This window comes from Aspergillus tanneri (assembly GCF_003426965.1).
Source record: "Aspergillus tanneri strain NIH1004 chromosome Unknown AapTan_1_pilon_pilon_pilon, whole genome shotgun sequence".
Taxonomy (NCBI): Eukaryota; Fungi; Ascomycota; class Eurotiomycetes; order Eurotiales; family Aspergillaceae; genus Aspergillus; species Aspergillus tanneri.
Window position 1 is genome coordinate 3655109 of NW_022984628.1, and position 23107 is coordinate 3678215.

A 23107-nucleotide genomic window follows, 5' to 3' on the forward strand; every position below is an offset into this window, starting at 1 on the left:
GGATCAGATGGATGTAACGTCAGTTCTGGCCAATGCCGTGTTTCTCCAACGTTTTTGACAGGGTCCAATATGCTTCTTCGCGCTAATTCGGATAATGCAACAATATTCTCCATAAAGACTCATGCTTCTTTTCCTCCAGGGTGGAAAACAAAACCATTCCATGGAATATGGAGTCAACGTTGGTGGATCTTTAAAAACATAATGAGAATAAATTAAAAATAACAAAGACCCTGAATCTACCCTGCAACCCCTAAACACTGCGTTCGCCCGCAGTCTTTTTTTTTTTTTTTTAACTATCTAAATGTAGCAGGTTTTCTTTGTCCCTGACAGAGGCCAAATTCCACAATCTCGTGGCAAGAGCGGCTATAGCATCCAAGCTTAAATTGGTAACTGGAAACCATCAAGGCTTTTGCGCAACGAATTTCTGCAGACAATTCCGCCGCACGCCTACGAGGGTTATTCATCGGGCGTAAAGGGGCCAGGCTAGAAACGGGGAAGTGGGCATTGCGTTGGTGTGGGTAAAAGAGGGAAAAAACAAAACAGAGAAAAAAAAAAAAAAAAAATTAAAGACAACAAGACATGAGCAAAGTTTTTCCAGTAAACATCTGGGAACAAATATCAGTCGAGCAAATCCCTCGATCGGGTCCCAGGACTTTCATCGCCACCGTCATCGTCCAAGCTGCCATCCGACAACGGACTATGTACCAGCAAGATTCGATCCCAAAAACACCTTAACAGCCAGTTTTGCCTAGGACAGCCCCTGTGAGAAGAAACTGCATCTAGGTAGTCGAACATTGGCAGAAGCTATTCATACATATAGAGTTGCAGCGGAATTTCGAAGTTTGCAGCAATAAATGCAAGATACTCGCTGTCGATGACAGTATCGACTATCGACTTTTGACAAATACGCAACGCAACTGACATCAGTAAGTCTAACTGTGTTATTTCAATCTATCTTCCGGTTTGTACCTTATCGTCAGACACTTCACATCGCCTTTTATGGTTATCTCCTTTTCTTTTCAATCACTTTATTGTCACATATTTCGAGCTTTTTCCCATTGTCCTTTTGCTCTATTGGGTGTCTTGGCTCTTGTTAGGCTGTTTGTTTCATTTATTAATTATTTAGCTGTTGAAGCGTGCAGCTTATTTATTTCTTCTACGGGCCTAAGTTTTTATGTATCTTGTTCAGCAAGCCCTTCACCTAGCCAGTGCTCCTGTCTATGTTTTTGACAATGTCTTCAAGTAACGCGAAGAACAGCAATTCACTGGTGGAACGTGCCATGTTTTCTTTTTTCTTATTTTCCTTTCCTGTTTGGCCTTTTTTTGAACAACTCTTCTAAAACCCCACCGCTTCTACTTCAATCTCCTGAAGATTCCCTCTTTTTCTAGTGATTTGAACCGTCGAATTAAGCTGAGGTTGGTCAAAACCGCCTGGTTTTCTTTGCTCGGTGTTTCCCCCGAGACGGTTGTGTTCTTTCACATTCAATTTATCTACTCCTATCGGACTTTTGGCCTCGAGCTTTTGGCAGGAAAGCTGACAATGTTTTAGAACCACGCGGCTTGCTGTCCAGAGCCTCCACGAACTTTCCCGAGTAAACGCGACAATCTTTTGTTCCTCGCCATTTTGCTTTTTTGCTTTTTTGTTTCCCCCAGTTTTCGAGCCGCAGGGTTTGAACTCCAATCAGAAGGGATTTAGACGTCTGCTATTTCGTTGGATCTTGCTCGCCCAAGACACCCCTGCCCTCACCCGTCAAAGCCTAGTTCCTCTAGGCGTTACTTAGGACTCGCGCTGTTTGGGCTGATCCTAAGCATCTCTAGGCAGGGAATCAGCCTAAAGACATAAATACTTGAGAAACGAGAAACGCGGATTTCCAAATGAATCATTGTAAGTTTAACTATTTTGATTTTCAAACTTCCCTCTTGTCTTTGCTTCGATGTGTTGCGGCTTCCAAATTGTCCCGCGAACAAGGACCAGTGCTTAGTCTGGCATGCGATCTACATCGGAGGTGACGCTTATTTTCCATTTCGTTGGTATCTCCAGCTGCTGTTTCCGTTACACATTCTAAAACCCTCCATTTGCTGTATCGCCATGACATCAAAGAGTGCTGTATCCTTGGCTGACGAGGATGGGGGACCCTATTCTATTTTGGACTGGCGGACATCCGACACTTGTTGTACCTTTTTTTTTTTATTATTATTATTATTACTACTATTTTTTTATTATATATTTTTTATTGTGCCCACAACATCCGTTCGCTTTGCTGGATATGTGGATTGAGTGCCTGCTCACTCTAATCTTTTTCTTTTTCGCTAGCAACTCTTTTACAGAATTCGTTCCAAATGGATGGGCCCATTACCACCGACAGTGATTATAACGGTTCCCAGCGGTCATTTCCAGGCCCTCTCGGCTTCTCTATGGATGATGAAGACAATAGTCGCAGGGGAAGCGCCGTTGGACATCCTTTAGCGCAACCGGTTTCAATACCTGCTACCAACGGCTTGAGGTACAACACCCAACCGCCTGCGATGCAGGATGTACCGTAAGTTGTCTTTTAATTCAGACTGCCCTTTGTGCTCCACTTCGCCCGCTTGCAGCCACTAGACACAGCATCCCTTCTTGCATGCAAATGTCTTGAACTGTGTGGTTCGTTGTTATTCCTATTTATGTTGTTTCCTTTTTTACAAAAAAAAAAAAAAAAAAAAAAAGGAAATCCTGTATTGAATTTCCTTATACCCATGCCGCATCTATGCACCTGTCTATTGCTCCTTGCTCATGTCAGTTGAGCTTTCACTATGTCCTTGCGATCACTAACCGTAATGGTTTGTTGGAGCCGATGTATACATGCATTTTACTCGACTGTGTGGAGGTCATACCGTCTTTTTCTCCTTCGTTTTCTTGCTTTTTATTTTATTTTATTCTATTCTATTTTTTATTTTTTTATTTTGGCCCTCTTCGAATTTAATAGCGTATAAACCTTGCTGACCCATAGCTGTCCTTCCAGCTTTGCGACTTCTCCTACAATCCTTATGAGTCCTTCTGATTCATGTTCCGGTTAGTGCCCCGTATTTTGTTATATAGCACAAAGCTTAATCCTGAAAACATAGATACCTTTTCTCCCACATCGGGCTCTATTTATTCCCATTCACCGGGTTTACCTTATGATAGAGTGCCTGACTTCAGGTCTCATCGAGTTCCCCCACTGTAAGCCAATTCTTCCCCCTGTTCTATATTGCTTGTTATACACGAATTGACAGGAATGCCCTGTATAGACAGCCACCAACTGGGATATCTCCAGGCGTGCAGTCGCAAAGTACGGCGGTTTCGAGTAGTGCCGGAATCATGGGAAGAAACGATGGCTATCCCGGGACGTATACCCTCCATAGGAGCACGTTTCCATCGTTGTCAGGCGTGAGCGACATGCCACGAATTTCGCCGTACACGACCACACCAAGAGCCCTTGAAAACACAGTGGATCGTCCTCAAAGTCTGCTACTGGGGCAGCATACGAACATGATGTTTGATTCAGTGCAGCGTTTGTCCCAGCCGATGGATGCGCCTCCATTCCATGAAACCCACATTATACGGCCAATTGTTGCCGGTAGTCAAACCATCAAACCTGAAATTCAAGCTAAGATACATAAGGGGTTCTTCCAGGTTGATGATAAATGGACCTGCTATCGACGCAACTACTTTTCAGTTTCATGCTCATTTTCATTGCATCCATGGACTCACGTTCCTCTTTACCTCAGATTTGCAGATCATTCTACTGAGCGTATTTTATCGTTCTCCATGTCGATATCAGCGATTGTGAATGCGCAGTGTAGCGAGGTCCGAGAATTGGTCCAGCACACTCCCAAGCGGGATAAGCAGTCCGAACGGAAGCCAGGGAAAGTCATCTTACAACCTACTCAACCGCCTCCATTGGTTCTCGGCCACGGTTCCACAGGGAGCAGCAGTCAACATGGATTTGCGTTGACCTCCCCTCCAACTGGAGTACCAGTGGACTACAATGCTACGTACAGCAGCGGTCCTCAGCCTTCCCAAACCCCGACTCAGCATACATTCGAACGCATCCAGTTCCAAAAGGCCACTGCAAACAACGGGAAACGTCGTGCCCAGCAACAGTACTACAATTTAGCGGTTGACCTATACGCGGAAGTTGCAACCCCCACCAGTGGCGACGACACCCAGTGGATCAAAATTGCCAGGAAATTATCCCATCCAATGGTGGTTCGCGGCCGCTCCCCGGGCCATTACAAAGACGGCCGCCGAGATAGTTCTGCTAGCATGGGCCCTGATGGTGGACGTGGTGGCTCGGGTGACGGTACAGGAGGGGCTGTCCTACCGCCGGGAATTGGCACAACCTCGCGGTCTCACTTGACCCTTATGCCGTACGACACTCCTCAACGGAGCGGCCCACATTATGGGCGGTCTGATTACCACCAAATGACAGCGCCAAACCGATCTTCACTGAGCGAGAGCCCGCATATATCGTCTTCGTCTTCGTCTGCCTTTGACATCTTGAATGACTCAATGGATCCGATGGATTCCATTAAAAGCTCCTCGAGCATGGATTCATACCAAGACGGGTTTGGGATCATGGACGGCCGGAAGCCTGAGAGCCAGTACCGTTTCAATTTGCCTCCTTTCGGGTACGACTCTATACCTAAGAATAGCGAGGATTCCGGCAACAGCTATCCCGAGGCTTTTGATTCGATGGTATCGATGATGCCCCATGAACAACAGAACGATACTTCCAATTACCTGAAGCATCCAGTTAAAGTAGCAGCTCATGGGTACCATGCTTCTGGTGACTATGATCCCGCCTGCACCACTCGGGTCAGTGACAGTGGTAGTGCCTACGGCCGATATCCTCCTCCTTCTCACAGTCTGTGCGCTTAACCCCTGCCTCTTTCTTTTATTTTCTTTTCCTTTTTCTTTCTAGCCTCGCCCCCTCTCCGCCCTTTTCTTTTCTTTCTTTGGTTTTTCCCCTATGTTCTTAGCTTGTTCTTTTTCACTGTCTATGCATTGTCAGCCGATCTCAGTTCGTCTTTTCTGCTTCCCTTGGTGTAATGTACTGAAGTGGAGCGGTGGTCAAGATTAAAATTGGGGGCCAGCCTGTCTTCTGTCTTCGTTTTATCTTCTTCGGAACTCGAAGGCCAGATTTTATCATACCTACGAACATAGACAGACCACTCAAGTGAATCTTTGGACACGTTTCCCTAGACCGAAATTGCATGATAATGAACTAATCTTAGGGTTGTCCTGGCCATTGGGTCTGTCCTGTTTACCGTTTTGTCTGAAATTTTGCAATATGGGCACTCTCTTTCTCGCTTTCTTCCCCCCCCCCTTCTTTTCCTCTGTCGCCTTGCTTCCTTCATTTCGTTTCTTCTCCCGCCGGCCTGGGACCTCTGGAGGGATGCAAGGAAGATATTTCGAGCAACAGAAAGGATTACTGGTAGAGGACTGGCCAGGAGGGGTTTCTTTTTCAAGAACAAACAAAGGTCGCCGAAGCTCAGGATAAGCTGCGATGCAGATAGATACCGCCGTACCCTTCTAACGCAAAAACCAATCAATCACCATACAGGAAAGTCGAGGCGCATTAGGGAGCCAAAAATGGGATATGTCAGATTAAAGAATCACGTAGGTAGTCCAGAAAGATGACTTTCTTCTCATTGGTTCTTCCTGATGGATTTTCTCCGACGTGTTGCTTCCATGCCCAGGGACTTTGCCGCTGTCAGTGTTGCAGCAACGGAACGGGGCTTGCAACTTCCACTTCCTTCCCCCCTTGGTAGCGTCACCCCTAGCATCTACCTAGTTAACTCAGTGAATAATGGTTGCGTATAGTTGATTAAATTAGAAGTGCATGTCTACGTGTCGCTCTCCGAAAACACACAGCCCGCCAGTCCAGGAAGATGTAAAGGAGTCAAATGACGCCGAAAAAGAGGAGGTAGTTAGACCGAAATAAGGAAACTGTTTAGTATCTTTACTTTTATGTATTTTTATTTTTTATATTTTTTAATTCTTTCTACTGCGTAGTCAAGTCAGTCCCTTTTCCCTGTCCAAATCAAAGGGAAAAGAAAGAAGAAACAGCCCGATCTTAGTCCAAATGACAAGATCGACGCAGTCATTTGTCACGGGCAAAATTGGCGGTCGGCCAGCAGCAGCAACAACAACAGCAACAGTAGCCCCCCTCTTTAGGCGAAACGCCTTTTTGCTCACCTCCTTTTTATTTTCTTGTTGTCTTTGTCAGTTGTCAGCTAAATGCGGCTGCCTGCTGATTTCGCCTCGGTATACATACATCTTGTCGAAGATTCCCTTCCTTCATGACTAACTACTAAGGAGCCGAGACTCGGGTGAATACTGCCACTGCCTCTCTCTCTCTCACCGCGCCAGGATCAAGTGCAGATGGAAAGATTGTGCGGTTGCAATAGACGACGTCAAAAGGAAGATGGAACTAAAGGGGCGATCATCGTCGAATGAAACACCATTTGATGATCGACCAAGCATACATTAGGCCCGCTTATATCATCGGCAGCTCCAGTGACCCTGCCATGCTGACTAAGGTGGTTCCACCAGGTTAACTAACTAGTTCATTCTTCGGCACGTTCCGGTCTTTCATTTTATGACTTTGATAACATAACGACTCATTGCAGACGCATGTCTCGTCGCAGTCCAAACCCTCTTCCTCTTACTTTTCTTTCTCGACTAAGAGGTCAGGTAGTGAAGAGAAAAATAAAAAAAACAATAAAAATAGCAATAAAAATAAAAATATCGTCTTACCCAACGGAATTCAGCACGCACTGAAAAAAAGAGATACGCCCCAATAAGACGTGCAGATTGAGATCATACACCATTCACCCTCCTTTTTTGTCAAGCAGGGACCCATCTGATTATCCCTAGCGCGGCCAGATACACGTATTTGGTCGTGCGATTCCAAGCTGTCCGGTCCTGGCAGTCTCCATGCTCCTTTAGAATGAGCCCCCTATGCATGTCGTACAAGGGGGTCGTCAACCAGATAATCCACGGAAGGAGGAGGGAAAACCTTACAGACCACAGAGGAGGTGCGCGGTTGACTGATGGGAATGGATGCTGTGGGAGAGAAGGCCAACAGGAACACCGCGTCGCTGTTGGAAAAAGTATACCCGGGTTTATCGTGCAACCGTTGCACCCAATCTGCGCCCATTCCACCACTTCTTCGGCTTCCACATGCAAAGAGAGATACATATGAGACCCTCAGCGGCTCCACTAAGACTAGTCAACGGCCAGGATTCAAGGAATGACGATAGACTGTCTCCACATGAAATCATTCATCCCCTCGCCCTACCCCCTCCCCCTGCTGGGGACCGAGTATGTATGAAGGCCCTACTGATTCGCTTTAGCATGTAGGCAGCGTCAAGCTGAAAGGGATGCATGTTCCTTCTGTAAGTGAAATGATCTGGCCTGGAGAGAAACTCAAAGCCATGGGCAAGGTGATGGCAAAAAAAAGTTCTTTCTAAAAAAAATACGATAGAACAATAATCCTGGACCCAGCGAGCGGTCCGATCGCAATGCTTTTGTGGCCAGATTGACTTCAGACCAACGTCTTCGTCATTAATCTTACTTCAGAGCTGTCAATGGTACACTGCCCGCTCCGAGAAGCCAGAGCTAACTAAGATCTCTGCACCCTTGTTGGGTCTCTACTTACAAGGCGTTCCTTCAGCCCAGGCCAGCATCCAACTCTGTCGTTTCTCCTGATGCCATTACCCTCCCGCTTTCTTTGTTCCCATCCTAACATTTCATGCATTACGTTTCTGTTTCACGAAACGGTCTCCGGATGTTGTGTTGCGCCAAAACAAACTTCTGACTATCCTCGACACGCGACAAGAATAGAATAGAAAAGAGATGCACAAGAAAGACAAGACTGAGTCTCCGTATCTATCCTCGTTCCCTTGTTCGCCAAAGGTCATCGTATACGCGTGCATGGTTTACCCCCTAGTCCATCCTGGTCTTCGTGATTCCCAGCTCCACTCTGAATTTTTTTTTTTTTTTTTTTTGTCCTCCTTCCAGCAGTCTGTGATGGTAAGAGCTGACTGGAGCACACAAGGTCACACAATGAGGTGACTCCAGCCGCCTAGTCCGAGCGCACTTCTCAAATGAGAGAAAAGACCGAGAGAGTTTGAATAAGTGAAGGGAAGAGAAGGGAAGAGAAGCGGAGAAAGGAAAACCCCCAGTCCTGTGCGGCCCAGTCCCAGAAGATTCGATTTTCAATTCCTATCCTTATCTACCCTGGAAACCTTGAACGCCAACTTGCGTTCCATATCCTCCTGCTCCTCCTTCGTAGGCACCATCCCCATTGCGCTCTCCACCTGTGGCGAGAGCCAGAGTCCAATAGACGCCCAGGCCATCATCCCGACTCCAAACAGAGCCCTTGTCTTGGGCGTTAGGGAACGATAGGAGCTGCATCGCATACGGTGAGTTGGCATCCGGACGGGAATGGGGGAGATAAAATCCTACTTACCTCCAGAATGACATTCTTATTTTGGGTTTCGGTGTGTTCGTATCATAGCTGATCGCAAGGTTCCTTCATTTGGGAAGTTGGCCGTCCGTTCGACCTTTTGCCCTCAGTACTATACTATACCCGTATAGGTTTAGTTCAGTTGAATATGATGCCTTAGGCACGACACATCTGAATTCATCATATCCGTAGTAGTTACCTAGCTATCTACAATAAACCCGATTCATTCTTATCATCTATCCACTGCTTCATTTCCATTGTAGAATTTAGAGCCAGGTGGTTTGATCCACTCCGAATTCAATATCACCTACAACCGTAGTATATAGTAAAATATAGATAGAGAGAAATATCCTGGTCCGATTCTTCTCGATGTATAACACGATCGATCTTAAAGAATGGACAGGCTATTTCGAATTCCATATATTCACATAAACTTCATTCCTCTGAGACTAAGCTTCTATGAGATGAAGATTGATACTGCTAGACTAAGAGCATATAAGACTAGTACAAATGAGACATTCGTCATTCATCCTACTAGGATACGATATACGATGTATGTACTTTGCTCATCTTATAAATTGTCTCTTGAGTACAAGTCCCGTTTCTGATTCAATGCACTTATATTGATCATAGTTAATGGCATCCCCAATTCATTACATGTTCAAATAGGCTGCATCCGCCAAACAAAGAGACCGTCGTTCTGCACAAAGAGAATTAAATTCTATACTACCGGCGCCAAATAATAGAACAGGGTGAAGAAAATCAAAAGGAAATAACTAAATAATTAGATCAACAAGATATCCTCCCACTTGATTTCTCAAACACATAATAAAACACTGTCAACGAAAATATGAACAGTCTTAGAAGAAATGATGGTTGACTGAAAGGTTCCCAACCCGTTTATTTATTTCTTGCCGTATGCGCGATCAACTTCCGCTTGGAAGTGGTTAAGGATCTTTTTGCGCTGAAGCTTCTGGGCGGCGGTAGTGAAGCCCTGTAATATAACTTAGATTAGCGTAGGGAGGTCACGAGCTGAGCATTGCACTTACGTTTTGAGGGGTCCATTCTTCGTCGGAGAGCACGACGCCGTTGAGAATCTCAATGCCGCGGAGTCCAGCAGCGCGACCGGCGTCCTGGAGCTGCTTAAGAACAATAAAGTTCAGTTTCTCGTTATGAACGAGCGACTCGACAGTGTCTCCTTCGATGCCGTTATTATTGGCGAGCTTCTTCAACGCCGCTTCAACAGGAACAATAATGGCAATCGGCTTGTCCTGGTCCTCGGCAGCGTAGACGCAGATGTTGCCAACTACTGGGGAGGATCGATAGACCGACTCGAGCTTCTCCAGCGCAATATATTCGCCGTGGAGTGTCTTGACCAGATTCTTCTTACGGTCGATGATCTTGAGGTGGCCGTATTTGTCGAACTCGCCAATGTCACCCGTAATAAACCATCCATCCTTGGTAAAGGCGCTCGCGGTTTCTTCCTCGTTCTTCCAGTACGAGGAGGTCACACTGCCTCCACGGATGAAGATTTCTCCTTGTGGTGGGTTGTTCTTCGTCAGATAGCCAGCATCAGGGAAGTCGACCAGTTTTACTTCAATGCAACCAGGCAGCTCGCCCAAAGCATCTGGGTTCCAGGCCATTGGGTCGTTCAAAGCACCCATGGCCGAGGTCTCAGTCAATCCGTAACCGCTGATCATCGGAGCAATGGCCATGGACAGGAATTTCTGGGTATCTTTCGAGATAGGACCGCCTCCATTCATGATAATGCGCAACCTTCCGCCCGTCGCCTCCTTCAACTTACGGAAGACGATGCTATCGAGGAGCGCAGCACCGGCGCCGGATCCAGGGAAACCAGTCGCCATCAAGAAGTTCTTGGCGGACATGGCTCCCCAGAACATGCCTCGTACGAGGAAGTTGTTCTTGTTCAGGTTATTGAGTACACCCTTCTTCACCGTCTCCCAGACGGCTGGGACTCCGACAAGAATTGTTGGCTTAAATTCACGAATATCGCCCTTGCAATTGCGCATCGAGGTGTCTGACAGAGTGCGTGGGTTTCCGTAACCCATGGTACCACCCCAGAACAGGCAGAGATTCTCAAACACATATTCAAGGATATGCGCTTGTGGGAGGTAGGTCAAAAGGCTATCAGACGGGCTAATATACTTTCCAACAATCTCATTGATACCAGCAGCTGTTCGAATAGATTAGCTCCGGCGTACAGGAAAGGACGGGCAGCCAGGACAGCGACTCACTTGCAGCGATCACGTTCTTGTGCGTCAATGGGACACCCTTGGGCGGCCCCGTCGATCCGGATGTGTACATGATGCAGCAAATGTCTTCGGGATTTGGCGGGATCGGGTCCACAGGGTTCTCCTTGCCCAAGTTCTGCAGCTCTTCGAAACTCATGATGTTGAGGTAGGTGTATTCCCTTTTCAGCTGGTCCAGGTCCTCTTGCTTAGGCTCCTGGGCATCGCTGTAGATCACATGTTTGATCGACTTCGCATCCTTAAGGACGTTGACCAACGAAGAAATCAGAACGGGGTCGCAGAACATAGCGATACTGTCGGTTTGAACCAGGGAATGTTTCAATCCTTCCTCGCCCAAAGTATCATATGCGGTGACGATGGGCAGAGACTGAGAGGAAGCTCCTATTCAAACAAAAGTATACTCATCAGTCAAGACGAACACTCCAAAAGTATTTTTTTCATCATCCCTCCGAGGCAAATACGAACCGTGTGACATGAGAATCCAATTCGCGCTTTGGTTAGGAACAAGTCAGTATTACTGTCCAGCGAAACCAAATCACCCCCCCACACACATACCTTGTTGACCCGTAGAGGTGAACCTTGTCGTTCTTTTCAAGCCCCAGTTTCCGCAGACCAGCACCTAGTTGCAGCGCCGTTTGTTCGTACTCGACAAAGCTGAGGTACGAGTACCCGCTCTTCTCAAAGTACGACCACTGCTTATCGACCTCCTTCTCGACGCCGTCAATGATCTTCTTGACCTTCTTGTTCTCCACATGAATTTTTATCAGGCGACGACTACCAACAGCCTTTGCGTTGCCGAACACACGTGCAGAGCGTCGAAAGTTATCGTAGACGGTTGCGACATCGTCGGACGGTTTCAGAATGAGGTTATCCTTGGCTGCGGGCAGTCTACGAGGGATTGTCTCTCCGGGGACCGACTCGTAGCCTGAAGCTTCCACGGAAAATGGAGGCTTCCTGGACATGCGCGGCTGGAGGCGGGCATCACTCTTCGACATCGTGGAAACGATCTAGGGATCTGTTTGGAATAAAGGTATTGGGCTGGAGTAACTCCGGCTGTCCGTCAGTAAACACTGTCCGGGGAAGAGAAATCGCCCCCGGCTACCGAGGAAAGTAGTTCAAAAGTAAACTAAGGGAGAACCAAAGGTTCGATGCGGAGTGACAGAACTCAAACCAGCCGAGGAAGAATTTGAATCGACTTACAAGGGGGGAGAAACTAAGAATTCGAGGAGCTGGAATAAGTTCCCCAGTACTGAACCTGAATTTCAGACACAAAGAGAGAAAGATAGACAGACAAAGGGAGTGCGGAGAAACGCCTCGAGAGCAAAATGATGGAGGTGATGAAGTTGGTAGTGATGAAGTAAGAGAGTTTTTGTGACCGAAGCGGGTTCAGAGCCAAGCTGCCAACGATGGGGCACGTCCTTGGGTCTGGAGTTAGTTATTAGCTACCCACGTAAGGGAATGAAAGGGAGATTCCTGGGGATTCCTTGCAGGGAGGAGAAGTATAATACGGGGATGGATGGCTACAGGATCACAGGATGTCATCCTCCGTCCGAATCCACATACTCAAGTCTTATAGAAGATGTACTCTGTATGGATAATGGATCTTCAAGAATGCTCTGCTGCACTGCCGCGTCTGCAGCAGCTTTCGAGCGATGCATTCGGGACGGAAGCTAATCTCGCGCCCGCTTTTGTTGGGATTTCCGCCCAACACTTCACTTGACGATCCTCGCGGGGAATGAGAATCATCTCTCGCCGAAGATTCGATAATCCATGTAGTGAATTGATTTCCCTGCTGGATGATGTCATGTAGCAATCCTTCGGTTCGTTTCATAACATACTGAATCTGAATACTCAGTAATCCAACTCGGAGTAATCCTGTCGCTGGCGATCATCATCTTCCAACTGCCGATCGTGTAGATAGAAAGGTACCTTCATACATATACATTCCTAGATATGGAAGAACTGTCGGATCTGATCACATCACTCGGTCCAGCAGTAGAAGATGCAGAAGAGGGTATGTTTGACTTCTGTCTTGTTCGTTCAGAATGGTGGAGGTTGAGGGGAAATAGATTAGGCAAAAAAAAAAAAAAAAAAAACCCTCATCTCACCACATCACGAGAGCAATCACAACAACCCAATTCAACTTCACCAATTAATTATTCCTAGAATCCTTCCTCCTATTCTCTCAGGATATTCCCTCCGCCAACCTAGGCTTTGTCGATTCCCGAGCAACCTCCGTCGAGATCACCATCCGTGGACAAGACTATACCATCTACCAGTCTCCGAGTCTTCTCTCCTCCTCTCGTGCTGGAGGCACAACCGGTGCAGGTCAGTACCTACTAACTTGACTTGACTGTCTTTGATCACACGACGATAGCTAATCCGACCCGACCCTCGCATGCACTTCCAGTCCTTTGGAAAATCACTCCTCTCTTCGCAGAATGGATCTCCTCCCAATCATCTAGTCCTCTCTGGAAACATTCCCTCCTCTCATCGTCGTCCACCGTCGTCGAACTCGGCTGCGGCATATCAGGTCTTATTGCTCTTGCCTTAGCTCCGACTGTGCAATATTATATCGCCACAGACCAGGAATACGTCCAACGTCTCTTTCGGGAGAACATCGACTCCAATGTCTCATCGACGCCTCGAAACCAGCCTTCGTCGTCCCAGTCAAAGGGTCGAAAACGGGGCGGTCTCCCAGATCAAAAGTCGAAGCGTAAAGAAAAACTCCCAAATAAACCCCGTCACAATATCACCTTTACCTCTCTAGACTGGGAATTGGACATCCCTTCATCATTGAAACACAGTCTCCATACCGAAACTCCTGTTCCCCGTGAAGTCAAGAACAGCAGCAACAAGAAGAACGACAACGACAACAACGAAGACGAAGATAAAGGCTTCGACCTCCTCCTCTCCTGCGATTGTATATACAACGAAGCCCTAGTTGCTCCGTTTGTGCGCACCTGCGCCGACATCTGTCGTCTGAGGCCCGTGTTTAACTCCACGAGAAATGCAACCCAGTCGGCCCGGTCGCCGACGATCTGTCTGATTGCTCAACAGCAACGGTCCCCTGATGTTTTCGAGGCTTGGTTACAGGAAACGATGAGGTTTTTCCACGTCTGGCGTGTCTCGGATGAAATGTTAGGGGATCAGTTGAAGCTGGGGACGGGGTATTTGGTGCATTTGTTGCTGTTGAGGGAGGGTGCTTGAGATATATCTATGCTTATGTTTTTGGGTGTGGTTAGGATGGAACCTGACAGTATTATATTATTATATACTCTTTAGAAATTCAGACATGCATTGCCTTTTTTTTTTTCCTTCCTTGCAGGTTGTCTTCCTATATATGCCATATATACGGTACATAACTAGCCTTGGAAATGGGGGTAAACGTGTAGAATAAAACTCCAGAGTAGCAGATAAGTTGGGATTTTACGAGAGCAAGGACTAATAGAATCGATTCTACTAGGATCCCCGTCGACTCAAGGATGGGCAAGCCCTGATATTTCAATTGTATATTTGATTGAGGCCCTCATAAACCTGCAAGTCCCGTTGAAAGGGCAACTAGCAAACGGAGCATTGCGTGGCATAGAGAGTGTGTACACGGTAAATACGTGGTGCAGCTAATAAGAAGTTCTAGCGACATACTACCATTGAAGATGCAGATGGACAAATTCAGCGCTTGGGCATATACTGGAAACCATACGAAAAAAAAAAAAAAATTAATGGAGTAGACTGGCATGTCAGCCTACTGTATTGAATAAAGTGAAATGTAAATGGCATTACATTATTATGGGAACGTACATAAAGGCCTCCCATAACAGCACAATAAATGATAGGGTATTGATGCAAAGCTGCAAACAGAGACAAAAAGCTAAAGCATGCTCATACTATGCGAGGTGTTGATGCAAGTTCTGTGTACTCGATAACAGGGGACAGCGATAGACAGTCAGTATTGCAAAAGGCATGGCCAATCTATTCGGCTTCAGCGGCTTTTTTCGTCCCACTGCGATCATTCTTAGTATCTTGGGGTCGAGAAATCTCCGCCTCGTCCGCGGCGGCACGTCTTTGCTCTGAAGAGGCCCGTCGTACAGGCTCAGCCGGGTGAGGGGGCATGGAATTTAACCGATCCCGAGGTTCATCTTCCGGGTCACGATCAATGATGGAGGAAATCGACTGCTTCGTGGAGCCGTTGGGCTTCGCGGCCTTGTTATGCTTTTCTTCTGTCGACAAAGGTGCCATTGGTACAGGCAATGCCCTCTCTGCAGTCTCCGTCTTCACAGGGCACTGTTTTTCTTGGCCATCCTGTTCATCCGAACCAGAGAAATATTCCTCTTCTTGTTGATAGCCTTCGGGGTCTGTGGGCGCGGATTCCAGACGACTTTCTTCGGTGGATTCGCGATTCACAGTAGCCATTGGAGGCAGAGGCGCGTTCGGGTCATACACAACTCCGCATACCTCCAAGGCCCTGGACTGACTCCCTAAACTCCGGTCTTTGTGTTTCTTTGTCAGATGACACATGAACCCATGGAGAGTCACAAAGTCTGCCTTCCCGCAGCCGGTAACCGGGCATGTAAGATACACCAAGCTACCATCCGACGGCCGCTTCCATAGTGCACGCCCCGACGGGTCATGTGCTGCTGGCCGTCCATGGCGTTCACCCCAAGCTTCCACATTTTTGATCGTATATTTCTGTTTCCGACGGATTGACGTGGCCCCCGTGGGGTCATGATGAATATGCTGAGGCGGTGGATGGTGCGACGGAGCTTGCACTGGCGGTGGAGGGATTGGACGGGGTTCCGGGGGACTTTGCTGTTTGAAGAACGCAAGGGTGGTGGCTGCATTGGTCTCTGAGAGACGACGCGGCGGTGTTGGCCGCAGAGGCGGGGAATCCATGCCTGCATTATATCCGAGTCCCATGGACTCTCGTTTAATGCGTTTCCGCTGCCTGCGCAATTCCTAGCGAAAAGAAAGCAATCCCTGTCAGACGTCTATCAAACTGAATCACAGTGTTTATATCATACCTCTTCTTCAACTTCAGCATTTTCAGTCATCCTACGAAAATCCTCGTCCTCTCGCTTTCGGATAGCAAGAAGCTGACTACGGGCTGCCATACGGGCTGCTTCTTCATGTTCCAATTGCCGCAAACGGGCCTCGATATGGTCTATATTTTGTACATGCGGTGCTGGTGTCGGAGGGCCCGGTTCTTGCAGAGGCGGCGGTTGGAAAGCACGAAAGTGGTGGTGATTTTGCATCATATGCTCATGATGTGCAGCTTGTGCTGGGTTCATAGCGATTGGATGAAAACGAGGGAGGCTCATATTGATATGATGGCCATGTGGTACACCATTAATTCCATTTTCGTGAACTGGAGCCACAGGAGGTGCGGCAACCGTCATGATGAACCTGAATATATGCGGCCAAAGGATTAGTGATAAATTTAGTCTGAAATCTTCAGAGTATGCATATGCAGGCGGTTGCTGATGATAAAGCACAACGAATAGGAAGGAGGGAACAGTATTAACTAGGATGTGAAGCAAAATTAAGCCTGTAGGGGCTGAACAGGTAAAGGAAATTAAACTAGACAGGAGACAGAAATAGAATGCAGGGTGAGAGAAAGGAGATATAAGAAGGATGAGGGGGATTGAAGGAGCAAGGGAAAGATAAGCAGGGAAAAAAATAAGAGAAGCATGAACAAATGATCGAAGCAAGTGGAATAAGAGGACTTACAGTTGCAATACTAAGAATCCCAGTGAAGCCGAGTAAAAAGTAGTGCAAAGTACTCCGTACAAGCAAGAAAGAGAAAGAAGAAAAACAAACCGCTAGCGTAATGCACCCTGCCCGTTTTTACCCTCAAGAAAATGGGAAATTTCCCGCCGGCCTCCAAAGGCTGGATGGTCAACCACTAGAGATGAAGGAGAGAAAGCAAGTGGTAACGGCCAAGCAAGGGATTTAATGGATTGGACGACAATCATGGATAATAGATTGACTATAATAGAATTAAGAAAAGTCAAAAGAAAGAAAAGGAAAAAGGAAAAAAAAGCAGCCCAGGCTAAGGAAAATGAGGAAGAGACACGAAATAATTGGAGCAGCTCCAGGTCACGAACGTACTAGCTACGGAGCTAGTGCCTTATGGTCATTTGGAAACAAACAGCTCCATGGATAAAGTCTTGGACTGGAACGGCGCTAGTGAGCTCCAGGACTTTAGTAGAATAATTGACAATACTAATAGCTTTGTGGTACGGAACTGCAAGTCAACATGAATAATCCAATCCGTCTGTCTGGGTGGTAAGGAGTATATTGTAGAAATTAAGGATAGGATAAAAACAAGGAAGAAAAGTGCCTTTTTTTTTTTTTCACCCTTTTCCTGGATTTTATGACTTCCATTGATTACAGTTACAGTTATTACCGTCGGATGCTTCCCCTCAATCATAAATCCAATGTGCTGTATTAGCCTAGACGTCCCCCGAATAGAATTGGACTACTGTCACACTAGTGACAAACACATTTGATTCATCGGTCTAATTTGTTTTATCTATCATCCCTGGAAATAAAGATGTCACAGTATATGACAGACAGAACGAGGGGAAGAAAAGGCAAATATTCGACCCCATGGAGTAAGACATGTGTCCGTATGTTACTGTATGCCAAAATCCAGAGTTGCAATCTCTGTTCATATTTTTAATGATTTAATAGCTCACCGTTGAAGAACTCTGTACGTATACTATGTAGGAGGTACGCTACCCCTTCCACAGGCAAGGGCGAGAGAGGCCTTTTTTTCCTTTTCATTTCATATTTTCCATATTCTGTCTGAACCTGTAACTTATTTTTAGTGACTAGGGACCAATAAAATGCAGAGGATCTACTACTTGTATGTACTGTAATTAAATAAGAACAAATCTGGAAGATCACAGTAGACCAGGTATGACAGTACTGCAGAAAGTGTACTTAAAGCCTTAGGTTCTTACACTGCAGGAATAGAAACTGCTCATACTGCTTCTCTCGAGTCAGTCTTGACATGTTGGTTCTACAATACCGACCAAAGGTTGAGGAAAACGAGGTGACCGAATAAAGGGGAAAAATGTGGCTCTCCTGTGGGAAAAGGTTCCCTCCTAAAAATCACAACAGCGTACTGTAGAAAACGGAAAGAATCAAATAAAACCCCCTAAGGAATGGAAGGCAATAGGTACCAAAAGTGGGGAAGACCAGGAATCGACTGGATAATTCCTAAGACAGGGACATTAAAAGCAGGCTATCCACGAATGGCAGTAGACGACGTTTTGCAGCAGGCCCAAGTGCTAACTAAAGTGACTGGCTCTCAAAGTAGGCTAGATGTGAGGAGTGGCCTTTTGGTTCTAAGATCCTTTTGATGGGGCATCAGTCAGAGATCCATCCGTAATCCTATTTCGTAAGAATCAATACCGATTGATCTGATTACTCCCTTGGTTTATTTGTATTTTTTTTTTTTTTTTCCATCTGTATCTCTGTGACTGGCTGCTTTTTAAAAGCAGTAATAATTTACTGACCAGATTATAGTATGTGTAAATAGCAACAACCTTGTTCTTTCTCTTAGATGATACTACTAGTCTCCCTCCCACTTCAAGCCATGCCTTGATTGTATTTGTGTGCATCGTTGATTAGTTCTTGCTCCTGCAATGCTCCTGCAAGTCTCCCGGTGGAGACCACTTTGCCAATAAGGGAAAAATAATTCCTTATTTGTACCTCTGGGTATCATCGATTTCTGGGGATTCATTGTTTGAATTAGTCCATTATGTAGCATCGAATACACTATCCGCGCCATGGGGCGAATAAATAAAGTAAAAAGCCAACAATCCTTGTCATAACACAGTTCTAAGCTGCCTATTCTGTACGACTATAGTTTATTTGTACGGAGTAACCAAGGATGATTAATATTATAAATCAATACCCCATACATACCATTCCTTACTGCTCTGGCCAATACTCTTTCGGCCATTGAACTATATTAGAATCAACTGGATCGATAAGTCCAAAAGCACTGTCAATCCTGCATATCAGGCTCCACTACGGAGTACTTCCTGTGTATCACACTTGTCGCTTTTGGGTGCGTCTCAACACACCCCCCTTTTCACATTTCAACAAGTTAAAAAAATCCTCTCCACACACTTCCACTCATGTAGAGTCTTGGGATAAGCAAAATTAATTCTAGTTACGGAGTACTCGAATATATGTAAATAGACACTTTTCTATTCCCTGTCAGAAGACTCTGTACTATACATCTATCGTGGGGTACAGCATTACGTTCACTTATGCAAGGAAGTCCACTACAATTGGGACACCAACAGAGCAGCAATTTGTTGAAACTCAGGAGCTCAGATCCAAGAATAAATAGTAAAATAAACTCCACAAATCAATACATAAAACAGAAAGAAAAAATACGAATCCTCTCTTGACAACTCCGTAACTTCCGAGTACTAATTTTGCTTCCCACCCTCCACAATCCACCTTGGTACCCAAATCTGGTGAGGTCTCGCCGCACTTGGTCTTAACTGGTTATTATAAGTTCTCATACAGAGTAGTTCGTAGTATTAATTACTCCGTAGTCTTTATCTTGTTATTGACTATACTATTCCTTTAAATTCTCAGGATAAGTACAAACCCGCCGCCAAGAGACACGAGAAATAAATATTCCCCGATCCAAAAGCCCCAGACCATGAACAGGATTGTGTCAACAGGGTTTGGATTTGATTCGTTACCGGCCTTGATTAATTAAATTAAACCATCCTGTGATCATCAGCAAACTAATATTGAACAGCTGGCAGAGAAACACGAATGTGTCCTAGAGTATGGGACCATGGTTCTAAAGGTGCCTCACTAGTGTGAACCTAACCTAACTTGTTACCAGCTAGAGTGAGGCGTTGCAACTTGACTACAAGTATTGTAATATCAGACTAACTAAGATATCTAGATACCTAACGAAAGTCCACGCCACTCAGGGCCTTCCCCAATAATCGTAATATAGGGGTCATTAAGAATTAGCATGCCATGTACTATTATTACTAAATATTATCTACCTATAATCCCCGTACTATACTGCGTACTGGTCAGACTGTAGGGAGTGCCTGTCGACCCACTACTGATTCGACGCGATTCCAGAAACAGACATGATGGGGGAAGCTAAACCATCTCTGGAGCAGCCGGTCTACATTGGTTTCAGAGTATTCAGTCATACTGCCTGCCAAGATCATGCAAAACAATTTTTAAATCGAGAGGAGAATTTCTTGCTCTATTGTCACATGCTCTCAAGTCCATCACAACTTGAGCTATTTTGTGGACCCCAGCCGTCATATCATTAAGTTACAATTGTAGACAATCCCAACTGGGTTGCCCCCAAAAACAAAAAGAAAAATCACAACAAATGCTCAACCGACCAGAGAGGTATGAAGGCAAAAGGCAACCGGGGAGTCGATAACGAAAAGGTCAGAACCAGAACAAAGAAAAATAAACAAAACCCCATACACCGAGTGAAGCTATCAAGTATGTATACATATCATATGCGTGTTAAAACATTCACGAAGAGAGAAGTCTCTAGGAATCGAAAAGGAAGATAAGGCGAAAAGAAATACAGGGCTCACCCAGATATTTCGGCGAAAACGGATTTTTAGTGATAATACATTTAGGGCTTGTTCTCACCCTGCTGGCCGGACTCGCCGCCCTGAGACTGCTGCTGCTGCTGCTCAGACTGGGCCTTGTGCATCTTATCGAAGAGGGTCAAGCTGGCAGTTTGGAGCTCATCGGTCTTCTGCTTGAGCTCCTCAGCAGTGGCAGTGCCCTCACCGGACTGGTTCTTAACGACGAATTCACGGAGAGTACCAATCTTCTCGCGGATCTGTTCAGCCTCGGCTTTGTCCAGACGATCTTCGAATTCCTTGAGGGCTTTCTCGGTGTCGTTCAAGACGCTGTCAGCGCGGTTGGCAGCCTCGATGGCAGCCTTGCGCTCCTTATCCTCAGCACCGTACTTCTCAGCATCGTCAACCATGGACTGGATCTCCGCGTCGGACAGACCGGAGCCAGAGGCAATGGTGATAGACTGGTCCTTGTTGGTGGACTTGTCCTTGGCGTGGACGTGGACAATGGAGTCAGCGTCAATGTCGAAGGTGACCTCGACCTGAGGGACACCACGGTGGGCAGGGGGGATGCCAACAAGCTGGAAGTTTCCAAGAAGCTTGTTATCCTTCACAAGCTCACGCTCACCCTGGTACACCTTAATCTCCACAGCAGTCTGGAAGTCCGCAGCAGTAGAGAATGTCTGAGACTTCTTGGTGGGGATGGTGGTGTTGCGGTTGATCAGACGAGTGAAGACACCACCCAGGGTTTCGATACCAAGGGACAGTGGAGTAACATCAAGCAGCAGAACGTCCGTAACCTCACCAGCTAGGACAGCACCCTGGATAGCAGCACCGATGGCAACAGCCTCATCAGGGTTGACAGACTTGGCAGGCTCGCGGCCGAAAATGGACTTGACAGACTCAGTGACCTTAGGCATACGAGTCATACCACCAACAAGGATGACGTCCTGGATTTCACTGGCCTGGAGGTTGGCATCCTTTAGGGCCTTGCGGACGGGATCGACAGTACGACTGATGAGAGGGTCAACAAGAGACTCCAGGTTGGCACGGGTCATCTTGTGGTTGATATGCTTAGCACCACTGGCATCAGCAGTGATGAAAGGCAGGTTGATCTCGGTCTGGAGGGAAGACGAAAGCTCAATCTTGGCCTTCTCAGCAGCCTCACGGATACGCTGGATAGCCATACGGTCACCCGAGAGGTCCAGTCCGGATTCCTTCTTGAACTGCTGGACAATATGACGGACAAGGCTGATGTCGAAGTCCTCACCACCAAGGTGGGTATCACCGTTGGTAGACTTCACCTCGAACACACCCTTCTGGATCTCGAGAACGGAGATATCGAAGGTACCACCACCAAGGTCGTAGACAGCGACGACACGGTCAGCCTCCTTCTCCAGACCATAGGCAAGGGCAGCAGCGGTGGGTTCGTTAACGACACGGAGGACGTTCAAGCCAGCGATCTGGCCGGCGTCCTTGGTAGCTTGACGCTGAGAGTCGTTGAAGTAAGCAGGGACGGTGACTACAGCGTTCTTGACAGGCTTGCTGAGGTAGTTCTCGGCGGTCTCCTTCATCTTATTGAGGACAAATCCACCAATCTGAGAGGGAGAGTACTTCTGGCCACGAGCCTCAACCCAAGCATCACCGTTGGTGTGCTGGACGATCTTGTAAGGAACCTCCTTGATATCACGTTGGACCTCAGGGTCGGTGAACTTGCGACCAATAAGACGCTTGGTGGCAAAGAGAGTGTTCTCGGGGTTGACAACAGCCTGACGCTTAGCAGCGATACCAACCAGCCGCTCACCATCCTGAGCGAAGCCAACGACGGAAGGTGTCGTACGGGCACCTTTTATATGAGTTAGTTGCATTCCCATACATTCACGGTCCGAGCTACTGCTCCGCGTTCCGGTCACAGAAGCAAGGGAAAAAAATTTTTCACGTACCTTCAGTGTTCTCGATGATCTTGGGAGTCTTGCCCTCCATGACAGCAACAGCGGAGTTGGTGGTACCTATAGTCTTGCATCAGATCTACCCAAAATTGCATGTTCTCTAATGCGATGAAACCTACCCAAGTCAATACCGATAACCTGGCCCTTCACCTTCTCCTCTCCTCCCTCTGTAGAGTTCCATCTACGGAAAGATGTGGTAGGGACTCTGAAGGTAGAGGGGCGAGCGAAAGAAGCAGTGCGAGGAAGCTAACAAAAGAGAGTTGTTAGTTGATTTTGAACCCCAGCGCAGGCCGACCGATCTTAGGTACAGGGGAAAGAAAACCTACCGCGCGAGAAATGCGGGAAGACAACATTGTGAATTGATTAAAGGAAAATAAATAATACAGAAACTAAAAAGCGGTATGAGAATCTCCGGTCGATTCAATCGAAGGAGGAGAGAAGGATTTTGAGGATAGGATAGGATGGGTTAGAGGAGATAGGAGAGGTATGGAGAGATGAAGTTTTTGCGGAGGAAAAAGACGTAGAAAGAAGGGGCCGATGAGTAGCAGGAAAAATTGCACGGAGAACTTCGGCCCGCTCGTCGAAATTGGTAGAATCGCGGCAACGTGACCACCCACTCAATGATAGCCGACCTGCCTTTAGACCGCTTGCTAACCGAGCCAATCGATTCCTCTATTGGGCTACAAGCACTTTTTGCCCAGGTCCACTATGCGTAGATTGTGTTCCTTAGCATTCAAACTGTTAGTCGTGGACTCATAATATTATCGCTGAGGGTGGAGGCGGCTCCA

General features: G+C 46.7%; 6 protein-coding genes across 6 annotated transcripts; 2 read left to right on the forward strand and 4 right to left on the reverse strand.

The window, feature by feature from the left end:
• Window positions 1-3418: 3418 nt before the first annotated feature.
• On the forward strand, window positions 3419-4903 carry ATNIH1004_003199 (NDT80 / PhoG like DNA-binding family protein; the record flags this gene model as incomplete). The annotated part of the gene is made up of 1 exon (XM_033567878.1): window positions 3419-4903. One exon carries the CDS (start codon window positions 3419-3421, stop codon window positions 4901-4903), a length of 1485 nt encoding a protein of 494 aa, XP_033429873.1.
• Window positions 4904-8247: 3344 nt separating this feature from the next.
• Window positions 8248-8515, reverse strand: ATNIH1004_003200 (uncharacterized protein; the record flags this gene model as incomplete). The annotated part of the gene is made up of 2 exons (XM_033567879.1): window positions 8248-8440; window positions 8502-8515. The coding sequence occupies 2 exons, from the start codon at window positions 8513-8515 to the stop codon at window positions 8248-8250; spliced, it is 207 nt and encodes a 68-aa protein (XP_033429874.1).
• Window positions 8516-9402: 887 nt separating this feature from the next.
• faa4 (long-chain fatty acid-CoA ligase FAA1) lies at window positions 9403-11763 on the reverse strand (the record flags this gene model as incomplete). Its single annotated transcript, XM_033567880.1, has 5 exons — window positions 9403-9492; window positions 9548-10692; window positions 10754-11149; window positions 11234-11259; window positions 11324-11763. 5 exons carry the CDS (start codon window positions 11761-11763, stop codon window positions 9403-9405), a joined length of 2097 nt encoding a protein of 698 aa, XP_033429875.1.
• A 958-nt stretch (window positions 11764-12721) lies between these two features.
• ATNIH1004_003202 (S-adenosylmethionine-dependent methyltransferase) lies at window positions 12722-13978 on the forward strand (the record flags this gene model as incomplete). The annotated part of the gene is made up of 3 exons (XM_033567881.1): window positions 12722-12782; window positions 12935-13096; window positions 13179-13978. The coding sequence occupies 3 exons, from the start codon at window positions 12722-12724 to the stop codon at window positions 13976-13978; spliced, it is 1023 nt and encodes a 340-aa protein (XP_033429876.1).
• A 762-nt stretch (window positions 13979-14740) lies between these two features.
• ATNIH1004_003203 (uncharacterized protein) lies at window positions 14741-16164 on the reverse strand (the record flags this gene model as incomplete). The annotated part of the gene is made up of 2 exons (XM_033567882.1): window positions 14741-15724; window positions 15790-16164. 2 exons carry the CDS (start codon window positions 16162-16164, stop codon window positions 14741-14743), a joined length of 1359 nt encoding a protein of 452 aa, XP_033429877.1.
• Window positions 16165-20420: 4256 nt separating this feature from the next.
• HSP70_1 (Hsp70 family protein) lies at window positions 20421-22672 on the reverse strand (the record flags this gene model as incomplete). Its single annotated transcript, XM_033567883.1, has 4 exons — window positions 20421-22216; window positions 22314-22379; window positions 22439-22565; window positions 22646-22672. The coding sequence occupies 4 exons, from the start codon at window positions 22670-22672 to the stop codon at window positions 20421-20423; spliced, it is 2016 nt and encodes a 671-aa protein (XP_033429878.1).
• Between the last annotated feature and the right edge of the window lie 435 nt (window positions 22673-23107).